General features: G+C 36.2%; 1 protein-coding gene across 1 annotated transcript in view; it reads left to right on the plus strand.

The window, feature by feature from the left end:
* Window positions 1-13,344, plus strand: part of LAMA2 (laminin subunit alpha 2) — a 611,116-nt gene that overhangs the window by 342,805 nt on the left and 254,967 nt on the right. Inside the window, exons 13-14 of the mRNA XM_015137479.3 lie at window positions 2,930-3,031; window positions 4,871-5,082. Coding sequence (XP_014992965.3) covers window positions 2,930-3,031; window positions 4,871-5,082 — 314 coding nt within the window. The remainder of the gene's footprint in view (window positions 1-2,929; window positions 3,032-4,870; window positions 5,083-13,344) is intronic.

Raw genomic sequence — 13,344 nt, forward strand, 5'->3', positions numbered from 1 at the left:
GTGCCTGAGCGTGGTAGCTCACACCTATAACCCAGCACTTTGGGAGACGGAGGTGAGTAGATTGCTTGGGTTAGGATTTTGAGACCATCCTGGCCAACATGGCAAAATCCCATCTCCACAAAAAATACAAAAAATTAGCCAGGCGTGGTGGCACACACCTGTAGTCCCAGATACGGGGGAGGTTGAGGCACGAGAACTACTTAAGCCTGGGAGGAGGAGGTTGCAGTGAGCTGAGATTGTGCCACTCTACTCCAGCCTTGTTGGCAGAGTAAGACCCTATCTCAAAAAGTGAAGAAAGAAAGAATTACTTAAGTGAGTACTTGACTAACTGGTTATATAAATGTGATCATAAACACATACCTTTAGGGTGACTGAAAAAGATATTGATTCTAGTATTGTAAATGAGTACTCGTGGCTTGGGAAAGAACATCTAGTAACAGTATCCTGAACATTTTTTAAATGGTCTGTATTTCACACAACTTAACTGGAACAGCTTCACTCATGACAATTTCCAGGCGATTCAAAATATGTTGTAATAATGACAAACATGAGTATCAGAGACACACAAGAGAGTTTAGAAAAAAAATCATTTTATGGAATATGAGCTAAAACAATGTTTTACTGTTGTTGCTATTTTTATTAGCCCTCAGCAGAATAAGGTAAATTATTTCTATTCCTTAGTTCGTGTTTTATATTATCTCTGACATATGTAAGGCACCGCTATTTTTCTGCATATTTATTTGTTCATCTTTCCCCCTTTCTCCACCTCTAATTTCTCTCTCTTAGTATTTTACTTTATGTCAGGAATCCCCAACCCCCCGGGGCTATACAGGTCCATGGCCTGTTAAGAATTGGGCCGCACAGCAGGAGGTGAGCATCAGGCAAGTGAGCATTACTGCCTGAGCTCCACCCCTGTCCGATCATCAGGCATTAGATTCTCATAGGAGCATGTGCCTCATTGTGAACTGCACATGCAAGGGATCTAGATTTCATGCTCCTTATGAGAATCTAATGCCTGATGATCCGACGTGGAACAGTTTTATCCCAAAACCCCTCCTCTGCGTCTGTGGGAAAATTGTCTTCCACGAAACCTGTCCCTGATGCCAAAAAGGTTGAGGACTGCTGCAAGTTTACATTATATGTGACTTTATTATAAATAGATATGAAAAACACATTAGCAAATCAGATATCATAGGTGATCTTTTTCTACTTCATCTATAGTCCTAACAGTTTTGACATTCAAATTACACACAATTTGACTCTTTTTATTGACAAAATGGAAAATTATCCTTAATTCAAAATGTATTTTATTTGAGCATATATGGTGATTTCATATATTAAGTTGTTATTTTTCTTTCCTTTTTAGAGAAGCCATATTCAAGAAAAATAGCATGTACTTCAAATTTTAAATGATCAAAATAGATTCGGAAGCTCAAAAGTTTTGGAACATTATAGGCCTATATCCCAATATTCTTCCGAAATCTATTTTCAAATATATTTATTAATTTAGAAAATTCTAAATAATTCATTCCTTTTTTTGAAATATATACAATGTAAAACTTTTTTTTTCTCCTGGCTTTCTAGAATCCTCTTATTGAGAAAATGTGTAGCTGATCTAAAGAAGCATGCTATGCGAAATTTTGAATGTTTATCTTAATAGAACCTAAAATCTTCCACATAGGTTCACCCCTCATTATTCACAATAATGCCAAGTGCTCTAGTCCAGGCAGATGTTTATTATTTTAAATGTGAAAAGACATTAGAATAAGGCCATTTCTCAGTGGATTAGGGGAATCAGAGTTTTCTGAATTTAAGTTCCTTATAGAGCCCCACGTAATGAGACGACGTTGCAGAACTGTAACATAAAATCCTGTTTAATCAGCCATAGCGAGCTATGTGCCACTCTCTGTGGAACACTAAGAGGAATCAGGGTTCCTCCTCTTCCATCCAGTGCACTCCCAGCCCGGAATTGCTTTCTGGTCAGGGTCGGCCATGAAAGGCCATAGAGAGCCAACCCTGCGAAGCCAGGTCTCCGCATGTCAGCACAGAGCAAGCAGCAGAATACAGATCATCAGCTTTGTTTTATGAATGTCTCTATTTACAGTACTGGAGTGGAATTTTAAAAAAAGGATTGCAGTATTTGCATTGAATCTATCACTCACAACTTCAATTTTGATTCCTGTCCTATAAATGATCTTGCTTTCCCATTTTTTTCTTAATTTCTACAAGGTGACTGTCAATGTCAAAAAATGTAAACCTCAAGTGTATATACATGGTGCTTGGCATGTATGTTAGAAAGAAAGAAGTTCACTTAATGAAAAGAGGATAATATTTATTCAAACTAAGCCTATTAAATTACACAGAGGAAAGTATACCTTCTTTGGCTGTTTTGATTGAATTTTAATATAAAATAAAACTTGCTGCTAACCTTTTGTTTTTCTTTGACCAATAACATTTCTCAGCTTAGAGTACGGGTTATGTAAAGTACCTGTCAAATGGAGGGATGTCTTTGTTGAAAGAATCCAGACTCACAGAAAGTGAGTGACCCTCAGGGATGGGTAGAAATCTCCCAATTTTGACAAAGATCATTCTCTGTTTGGGATTTGTAAAGCTCAAACTATAGACTAAGAAGATGACAGGAGAGTCTGGTGTTTGGCTTCATGGACCTTAACCTATTTCAGCAAGCCTGCAATACTGGGGAAAATAATACATAAATTTATGTTTATGTCACGCTTGCAGTTGATGAGTAAGGTTTGTAAAAGATTACTCCTAAATAAATGCCTATCGTTCCCACTCCATACTCCAGTGATTTCTGCTTCTTGCAAATACTGCCCTCTAGAACAATAAAATTCTTATACAACAATAAGTAAAATATGATTTAATAGCCCATCTCCTATCCTGTAATGATTATGCATCTTCTGTCTTGTAGCTCCCAGCAGTAGGAGGACAGTTGACATTTACCATATCATATGACCTGGAAGAAGAGGAAGAAGATACAGAACATGTTCTCCAGTTTATGATTATCTTAGAGGTAGAGTACTGAGACCATCATTGATGTTCACCCATGTTACTTCCTTATGTTACTTGAGGTTACCAGTACTGTATTTTTTACCTGCCTCGTTTGACATTGACTTACGTGACTACTAAAAATATATACCTTAGGAGTTTTTAATGCCACTCTTATGTTTCACTCTGAGACATATCTAGAAGATTGAGTATATTTGTTGGGTTTGAATGATAAAGGAGAACTCTAGACCAGACTTGAAATGAAATTTCAAACGTAAGAATCATGTTTCCAAAATATAAATATTATGAAAGTGTTTAGGTACACGCTAATTTACATAGTTGTGTTTTTCTCATTTTCGCTTGCTTCCATGTAGATTTTATTGTCTACTTCTTTGATTACATTAGATAAAATAAAATGAAACAGGAAACTTGTTTATTTAGCGATAGTTTAATCTCGACTTCAAAATCCTGTTTTAGGTAAGAAAGGTACAGGAGAAACTGCTTTCAAGATTTGAAGGGCCATAGGCAATTTCAAAATGCTCGAAGCCTGAAGTTTCCTTAGAGGCTCTCTGCCACCCTTTCTTATCATATCCATTCTTTCCAATAATGTATCCCCTCCCCTCGACACTGATACATATTCAGAGGCACACACATGCATGCATGTTCATGATTCCAAATGGGTAGATGTTAATTTAGCACCAGGCTCTGTTGTTCTTCTGTCTTGAAACTTTCATGCATGTGAATCTATGACAAAATAAAAAATTCTTTTCTCAAAATGGACATTTTCCAGTATGGGATGAAGTGGTCTGCTCTTACTCTCTTTCTCTCTCTCTCTCTGTGTGTGTCTCTCTCTCTCTGTGTATATATATATATATCTCTATGGCAACTAGATGTATACTTTGGAATTCCTTTAAGATGAAAGGAGTTCTCTAAATGCAAAGTGTTGAGTGAAATTACATAGCATTCATGTGAATGAACTAAGACAAGAAGGATTACCTAAATGTCATAGGTCATTCAATATACTCCTTAGATGCCATTATCCTATTTTGAGAATTAGACTGCAGTCTTTTTTATTGTTTGTTTTTTCCCATGTAGAAAGTTCCTTTAAAATAATAGCTTAATTCAGTTTTAAGTTTCTTTCTCTATTGTTCTACACAACCCACATCCATCATAAAATAATATATTTGAAATATGTAACTTTTGTGCACTTTTGTCAATTTGAGGTGTTTGTAATCACATATATGTTTATGAGTTGTCAGGTAGCTATTATTTTAGTTAATGGGGAACTAACATCATGCCAAACCAAGAAGCGAGAAGCATATGCTTCATAATGCATTTGGCTAAGGTTAATATTGAAATTGCATTGCCTTCCCTTCATGTATCCCACAAATATATTCCCTGAATGATAGGGAAAGCCAACCCGAAAATAAAAGTCTACTAAAGGCAGGCATGGTGGCTCACACCTGTAATCCCAGCACTTTGGGAGGCTGAGGCAGGTGGATCACCTGATGTCAGAGTTGAGACCAGACTGGCCAACATGGCAAAACCCTCACCTCTTCTAAAAACACAAAAAATTAGGCGGGCTTGGTGGCAGGCACCTGTAATCCCAGCTACTAGGGAGGCTGAGGCATGAGAATTGCTTGAAGCTCGAGGCAGGTGGCAGCGAGCGGAGATCATGCCATTGCACTCCAGGGGATAGAGAGAGACTCTGTCACCAAAACACATAAATAAATAAAAAATAAACATAAATTTAAAAAGTTAAAAGTCTGTTGAGAGTGGAGGATCCAAATAGAGATATGTTTAACACTTTTGTACCCTCTTTTCAGTTTTACCCTTTGTGCTTTCTTTTTTTTCCTCCCTTTAGGGTAATGACTTGAGAATCAGCACAGCCCAAGATGAGGTGTACCTGCACCCATCTGAAGAACATGTTAATGTATTGTTGCTTAAAGAAGAATCATTTACCATACATGGCACACATTTTCCAGTCAGTAGAAAGGAATTTATGACAGTGCTTGCGAATTTGAAGAGAGTCCTCCTACAAATCACATACAGCTTTGGGATGGATGCCATCTTCAGGTAAAATCAAGAACTGCAGCTCCAACGTTCACACATTTGCTTTGGGGCAAAGGTGCAGGAGACGCCCCGGAGTGAATTTTTTAAGGCACCTAGGACTTGCTGTCTTCAAAGAGCAGATAAGAACGGAGCCCTAGTTTTCTGAAAGGTTTTCCTCTTAAACCTTTGCAGTTTTAAATGCCCAGAATAAATTCGTCTCAGTTTTTATTATTATTGATGATTCGCTCACAATTGTGTCAGAACGTGTGATCAATAATGATTCCTATATTGAGAAATGTTATATTGGAAAATAAAGTCTCCTTTATGATGGTTCAGAGTGGGAAACTAAAAGATATACTTTCCAGGGCACCCTTATTTGGAAAGCAGTTTCTAAAATATTTCCTTCCAGTGGTTGTTAACTAGTTTCTGGCTTAATAGTATATAGATTGTAATAAGAAACGTAAGTCTTTTCATTTAAGTAACCACCGATCTCACTATAAAACACTTTAAGACTATAACAGCCACATGGTATAAAGGAAAGAATATGAACTTTGGAGCCAAACTGAGTAGAAATTCAATAAGCTTTATTGCTTACTGTATGTGTGACCTTGGGCAAGTGATTAGGCCTCGAGGAATGTTTCTTTCCGGTGTGAAGTGGATATACTAATGCCTACTTTTCAGGGTCTTTGTTAACATGATATGTGATCATTAGGAAAGTACTCATCACCTAGAACACTTTCAGTTTTTTCTTGTTCTCCCCCGCACCCCCTTGTTTTCTAAAGAGCAAACTCCCTGACTTGAACCAAATCTGCTTGTGTCTGATTAAATGCTGTAGGCTGCTATGTTTTTTTATTTTTAAAACAATGACATTTTTATCTGACAGAATTTTAACTTCAACTGTGTCTGAATGGGCTCTTTACCCTTCTCCTTTTCTACTCTAATAATAAGTAACACAAGGTGTCATAGGAACTTGCTTCTAAATCAGATTAAGTTAGATGTTCAAATGTGACCCCAGCCTGACAACCCAGTATACCTTTAATGAAAGCAATGCCTCCAGTATTGGAGTTTTTATTGCTGATGCCACCACCTCTCACCTCCCTGTTCCCCATCATTTCCCTGTGCTGCCTAGTTTGCCTTTCACTGGTAATATTTCAACTTAGTCTAATCATCATTACCATTTCCCAAAGGAGAGAACTGCAGAATCATAAACAGAACCATTGCCAAATAATGTACCTCTTTTGCATAGGCAGTTCTTTAGAAGCTGGGTTAAAATGCCGTGGAGATGAGAAGCAGCACTTAGGAATTAATTATGTTTTTCCCATTTAGTAAATAGAGATTGTCATGATGTTTAAACAGTACAAAGAGATGAGTCCTCCAGCTTTCAAAATGAATGACAACCAAATTGAAAAAAAAAGTGGCTAGGGGGGCTTATTTATTTTTGTCAGCATTGCTTTTCAGGCTAGTTAATACAGAGACATTTCTCCCTGATTTATATCAGACAGTTTCAGTGTCTACCCATCTTAAAATCACTGGTTTCATTTGCAGTCTTCTGAGGTTTCGCCATATAGGAGGAATGCATTCACAGTGCGACTCTGTGAAATGACAAAAGAGCTAATCCAAGTAGGTGGCTACTTTCTGTCACCTATATTACCTAAAGCTCTGTGGTTCAGTAAGTAAAAGCCAGTGTCAGATTTGAAACTCCTACCCACTCAGGTGAGCTGAAAGTAAGCATGAATCTGGAGTCAGTCAGTAAGCTTGTTATATATTATCTTTGATCTACTAGTAGATTGAGTCATATTTGCAAAACATCACTTGAATTGATTTCAACTTGTCTTCCACAGTAGGCTTCCGACTTGGTATACTGTTTGTGTGCAAGCACGAGTAAATTGAAGCTCAGCAAAAATTCATATTTAGACTTATTTACAGTGGATTTACTTCCGTGGCAGTTCTTTCAGCAAATGGGCTTAGGTTCCTCCAGTTATATGGTTAGATGGAATTGTATAACGGAAGGAGAACTGGACTGTGGGTCAAGGATTTTGACTTTTGTCTTCAAGTCAGCTATTTAATAGTTGTAAACATAAGTATGGTTTTGACCTCTTTGGACTTCAATCACTTCATCTGTAAAATAAGGAGGACGACAATTGCCCTGCCAACTTCAAAAGGTCGCCGCAAGAATTGAATTACAGAGCTGCAAAAGCACTTGGCTAGTGATAACCCAGCATACAAATATGAAGCATTTCTATCTTATCTACTTCATCCCAAAGGATCACGTTTTCTCCAAATACCATTAAGACTTAGAGACCTCTAGAGAAAGGCACATACTGGTATTTCCATACATATGACAGTTCTTACTGTCATTTTTTTTTCGAGAATCCTGATACCCATTAGATAAAATAATTTATTTTCTTCTCTCTGTCCTCACTAGGAAGATGAAGGCACAAGTAGAACACTTTTCCTTCTTCTTTTAAGAGTATAAGAGAAATCAACTTAACTGAACTGTGCATCTTTCTCCTTTAAATTCTCCAAGCCTTGGATTTAGTAACATCCTTGGTCTTTAAATTAAGAAAGGCTTTTATGAAGCACCTACATTAGATACAGAACTCTGCACAAAATGTGTTTTCCTCTTACTTTACAGTAGACATTAGTAGAGTTCACCAAATTTCCAGTCTCATCCATAAGGGATATTGCATTTCTCTAACCCTGGAGGGTAGATGTGTCATATGACTTGGTTTAGCCAATGAACTGTGGCGGAAATGTATTTTTTTTCCACCTGGTTTAACGTTGAATTTCCAATGTGAGACTCTCTGCAGCTTACTCAGCAAACAGATTAAAAAACAGCTTGGGGCCAGGCGCGGTGGCTCGTGCCTGTAATCCCAGCAATTTGGGAGGCCGAGGCGGGCAGATCACGAGGTCAGGAGTTCGAGACCGGGCTGACCAACATGGTGAAACCCTGTCTCTACTAAAAATACCAAAATTAGCCGGGCGTAGTGGCGCATGCCTGTAATCCCAGCTACTCAGAAGGCTGAGGCAGTAGAATGGCTTGATCCTGGGAGGCAGAGGTTGCAGTGAGCCGAGATCTCGCCATTGCACTCCAGCCTGGGCAACAGAGGGACACTCTGACAAAAAAAAAAAACAAAAAAAACACCAGCCTGGAATACAGATTTAGCACACAGAGGTTAGCTGCCCTAACAGTCACCCAGGCCTGTAGAGGATTTTACATGAGTAAGCCTTTGTTTTCTGTGAAGCCATTGGGAATTTGGTGTTGTTACCACAGCATAACCGAGTCCATCATGACTTTATCATTGATACAACTCATGAGTATTGCTTGAAAATAAATACAAAATATTTTCAAGGCAAGGTATTTTATACAAAATATTTTCAAGGCAAGATATTTTTACACAACTTTTAGTGTAAATTTTGGGGTTTGGGATCAAAAAAGATTATGAATAATTTATATAATAATCCAGAAAAATTCTTGTAAGCAAAGGAGTCTTTGATAATCATAGAAATAGTATTGATAGGTACACAGTGTACCTCTACCTTCTGAAGTTAATGATTTGGGTAACTACATTTTGAAGACATTTTGCTGATTACACTAGGACTTAAAAAGATTTTTGCAGCTCCCTTGGCATCCGGCTATTGGTAAGAGGTGCAGCCAAAATTTTACCCTACGTTTCCTTCCCGTTATCTTTGACTGCCTCCCAATGCTATTCCGTAAGTATTCGATTCGTTCAGTCTGCAAATATTTACTGAGCACCTTCCATGATTATCTCTCTAAATCTTAGTTCCTCTTCTATACAATGGCAGAAACAATGTCTAAATTTCAAGATTGGCAATTAAGTGAAAACACAATGTATGTTAAGCACCTGAAATAGTATCTAGCATATGTTGGGAGGCAATGCAGGGTAACAAGGAGATCCCTGGTTTTGGAGTCGTGCTTGGGTTTGAATCTATGCTGCACTTTTTGCTAATGGTATTATGTTGGTCAAGGCTCTTTACTCCTCTGAGCCTCAGATTCTTCATTTGTAAATGTGACTAGACATGGGTTGTTACATTGTTTATTGATACTTAAATGAAATGTCTTTCCAACCTGTATCATAGTGCACAGAAGATAGTAGACAGTAAGTAGTAACTATTAAGAAGCAGTCATTCTAGGCTAGGCTATAAGGATACAAAGGTGGACAAATGATCATTCAACTCAAAGAAGGCATTGTACAGCAGAGAAGACAGATCTATATATACATGCGGTACATTTATGATAATATAAATAGTGCAGAAGAAGTGTGCACAGTGCATCCTGGGAGAACTAAGAAGGAAGAGATGAATTCTTGTGTTAGCATTTAATACACTTTTAATAAATTGCTGCAAAAGTATCAGAGTCTGTCAGTTACTGCTCTTACTTGATGTGAGATTGAAAATGTTTAGATAAAATATCTTGCTCTCTCTCTATATATATAGAAAAAAGACAATTGTAACATCAAGAGTTTTTTGTTGTTTTAAAGTATAATGTTTTGAGCTGGTTGTTTTAGTATAATGTAGCATGTCTTACTCTGGTGGGAAATGTAGTAAAACAAAAATATTGAGAACAATCTTTAAAGCAGCACCAGGACAATGTCTCTGAAACAGTTCCAATATTTTCCATAGTAACTTGTAGAATTATGTCTTCTCTCTTCATCCATCATCTTTTCTGTATTTTCAAGGCATAAAAATAAGAAGGGAAAGTCAGCTAAAGCATTTGACTTAGTTGACAATTCTTTGATAGCTCATGCATCTCCAAAATTCAGTGCTTTATTACTGCCAACATTATGTATTTAAATGAATGCAGCTTGATATCAAGAAAATGACCATATTGAAGGAAAAAAAAAATAAACTGCAGCCTTCTTCATGAGTAACACTTGAAACTGTTAAACACATTAAAATCCCATTTAACAAATAGCAGAACCTAATGAACATTGGGATTGCTCAGTGAATACTAACGTGGAATATTACTGGGAAGGATGTTTGAGTGTTGAAGTTTCTCATAGCTCAAAATGGTTACACAGATTAAGGAGAAGAACATCTGTTGTTCAAAAGACAAATGAAATTTGTCAGTTCACTGAAAATATTTTTGTTTTTGTATCTTTTTTAAAACCGTTTCTTAAAGTAGTCAATTGCTCATTCTTCTATTTTGAAATTTCCAGAAATCTTTCTTTAAGTGTTGCATGTCAATTTTATATCAGAAATTCTTGGGCTGTGTCTAGATACAGTTAATCAATCTGCTGTTTAGTAAATTATAGTGATCTATTGTATGATAATCAACTAGTATATCAACCATGAAATCATCTAATTCTGAAATTAAAATGATCAGAATTATAGGCTTATCAAGTGACAGTCCATTAATTCCAGGCAGTTAGATTTCACAATACATTCAGGTGAGTTCTGGTCTCTGGCCTCAAGTTCTACTGATAACAGTTTCCGTTCATTTTCTATGTCAAATCAAACAAGTAATTTGTCTTTTACTTATCTGATTTTATTTGTCTGAAATGTGGTTAGTAGGCTTTATTGTATCCTTTGTCATGGAATGTGTTAGTCATTGATTGTAATAGAACTGTTTTCCATTCATCTATTCATTTGTTATTTAAGTATTTAGTCAGTTACTTTTGTATACATCTATCCGTCTGTCTACCCATCCATCCATCCATTCATCAATTCACCCATTCAACAAAAGTCTACTGAACTACTGAACATGTGTGAAGATGATCATGTTGCTTATATAGATGGCAGGACAGGTTTCTGTTCTCAAGGAGTAGCCCATAAGCTCATACCAACATAAGTACTGTCTTTAGTTTAGTAACTCTTCCAAACCCTGCTGTGTTAAGGAGACTTATGAGGCCCAGAAATTCTGTTTCTAGATATATATCCAAAAGAATTGAAAATAGGTATTATGTGTTCACGAATATGAATAGCAATGCTATTTATGATAGCTCAAAGGTAGAAACAATCCAAATATTCATCAACTGATGAATGAATAAACAAAATGTAGCATGTACATGCAGTGAATATTAGTCATAAAAAGAAATGAAATACTGATACATGCTACAGTGAAGTTATCTAGAATAGGTAACTTCATAGCGACAAAAGCAGATTGTTAGCTTACAGGGGTTAGAGGAAGAGGGGAATAGAGAATGACTGCCTAATGGATTCTGGGTTTTCTTTTGGGCTGACAAAATGTCTTAGAATTAGATGTATGTAGTAGCTGCACAACATTGTAAATGTACTAAATGGCAGAATTGTACGATTTATTTTTTAAATTTTAAATAGGTTTGAAAATGTCCATCCTACCCCAAACATCAAACTTCCTCTCTATGTATGATTTAAAATGCTTAATTTTATGTGATGGGAATTACACCTGAACTAATGACAAGAAAAAGAAATGCCTGTGACACTGCATTTTTCATTGACAGGGTTCCTTGGTGAAGGGGGAAAAAAGCATTTAATGATTTTCAGATGACACAAGTAACCTAAACACTGTAGAACAGTGATATTTGCCTAATCTAGGACCTTCTACCAGGTTGTTCAAAATGTGCCTCTAGAGAAGATAGCGCTCAATTAATAGTGTTGGATGAGTTTATTTACAGGTAAAGATAATTTGCTTGTCTTTAGAGGGTGCCACCTAGCACTCAGCAGCTAGGATGATTCCATCCAACTGCCTGTATTTGGTGATTTCAGGGTTAATTTCCTTTCCTGCTTCCTGATCATATATGAACTCATACATATTCAAAAGTACTGTCAAGAGTCTAGGCTTAGCAAAGTGGGGGTAGAAGCAATGAAAATTTTAGAAATCTATTGCCGAAAAGCTTACAATTTGAATAAAGATCATCATTTTTGAAGATACGTTTACACCTTGTAATGAGCCTTTTAGCTTTGCTCTCTGACTTGATTCCCAAATTCCCAACATTGATTCCCAAGTCTAACAAGTTATTTGGTAAGTGTGAATCACTGATCAATAAAAATCTACCATCACTCCTGAGAAAGGAACTGAAAATGCAGGCCATAGCAAGAATCAGTTGCTTCTTTCTTATGGTTACAAGATGGCATATCATATGCTATAAAATGTCTATCAGTAATTTTTAAAACTGTAATTATTATGAGTCAATAGTAGTCATTTCATTATGTGCTCTTAGAGTTTATTTAAAATGTATTTTCATACACTAAAATGATTTGGAGATACAAATAGTAAAAAGTGTATTTCTTGTAATGTTCATGTAGTCATTTTTATTTGGTTTCAACAGTCAATGAAAATAGGTTAATAAACTGTCTAGTATTTCATAATAACCTACTGTGTGTTACATATTAAACAAGAACTTTATATTCATTTTCCTTTAAAATCAAGCTCAAGGTATATGAACTATTATATTATCTCCATTGTATAGAAGAAAAAATTGAGGTCTAGAAAGAATAAGTTATTTTCTTCTAGACCACGAGGCTGGTAAATATCAGAGAAAGGACGTAAATCCTGGTCTATTTGACTCGCAAAACTGTATTCTTAATAATTAATCTTTTAAAATGTCCTTTTACACAAAAATAGGAAAAGCAAGTAAGATACCGGTAACATTTATTTAAATCGTGAATGCATAATAAGAAAAGAAATGTGTGTGTGACAGCATTTTTTCCAATTTTCCATTTGGCCAAACCAGGTTTTCTCTAAAATAATGAGTTATGCCAAATCACTCCACCAACATCACCAGATTGCAAAAAAGTACCAATAAAATGAAGGCCATAGATACAGAGAACAACAGATTTAATTGAGGACAAAAACAAATCCCAGAGATCATTCTAAGTCAGTCAACTGAGCATTTTGAGAAAGTTTAGCTTATACCGATGACAAACATGTGGGTTTATCTCAAAGGAAAAGAAAACACAATTGTTTTATCTTTTATTTCAATTTAAAAGCTGAGATGGATTGTTAATATTGTCTATTTCTGCTTTCCTTGTTTAAGCACTAAAAGAAATCAAGCAGTCATTGGAATGTTTTCCATTTTAAAAATCCCTTTAACTATATGATTTTTTAAATGTCTATCTATCTTCAAAAAATGAAAATCAAAACACATAGCCAAGAGCCAAGAGACAAGGAAGAACATTCTCGTATCTCTTCAGCATTTGGGGTTGGTGGTGTTTGTCAGCACTTTAGACTGAGCCAACTTGACCTAATATGACAGACGACCAGAGCTTTTGGTTATGGTATTCATCAGCTTCCTTTCTCAGCATACATAATTGGCTTATATTTATGTCATCGTTGCTGTACGA

This window comes from Macaca mulatta, chromosome 4, assembly GCF_049350105.2.
Source record: "Macaca mulatta isolate MMU2019108-1 chromosome 4, T2T-MMU8v2.0, whole genome shotgun sequence".
Classification (NCBI taxonomy): domain Eukaryota; kingdom Metazoa; phylum Chordata; class Mammalia; order Primates; family Cercopithecidae; genus Macaca; species Macaca mulatta.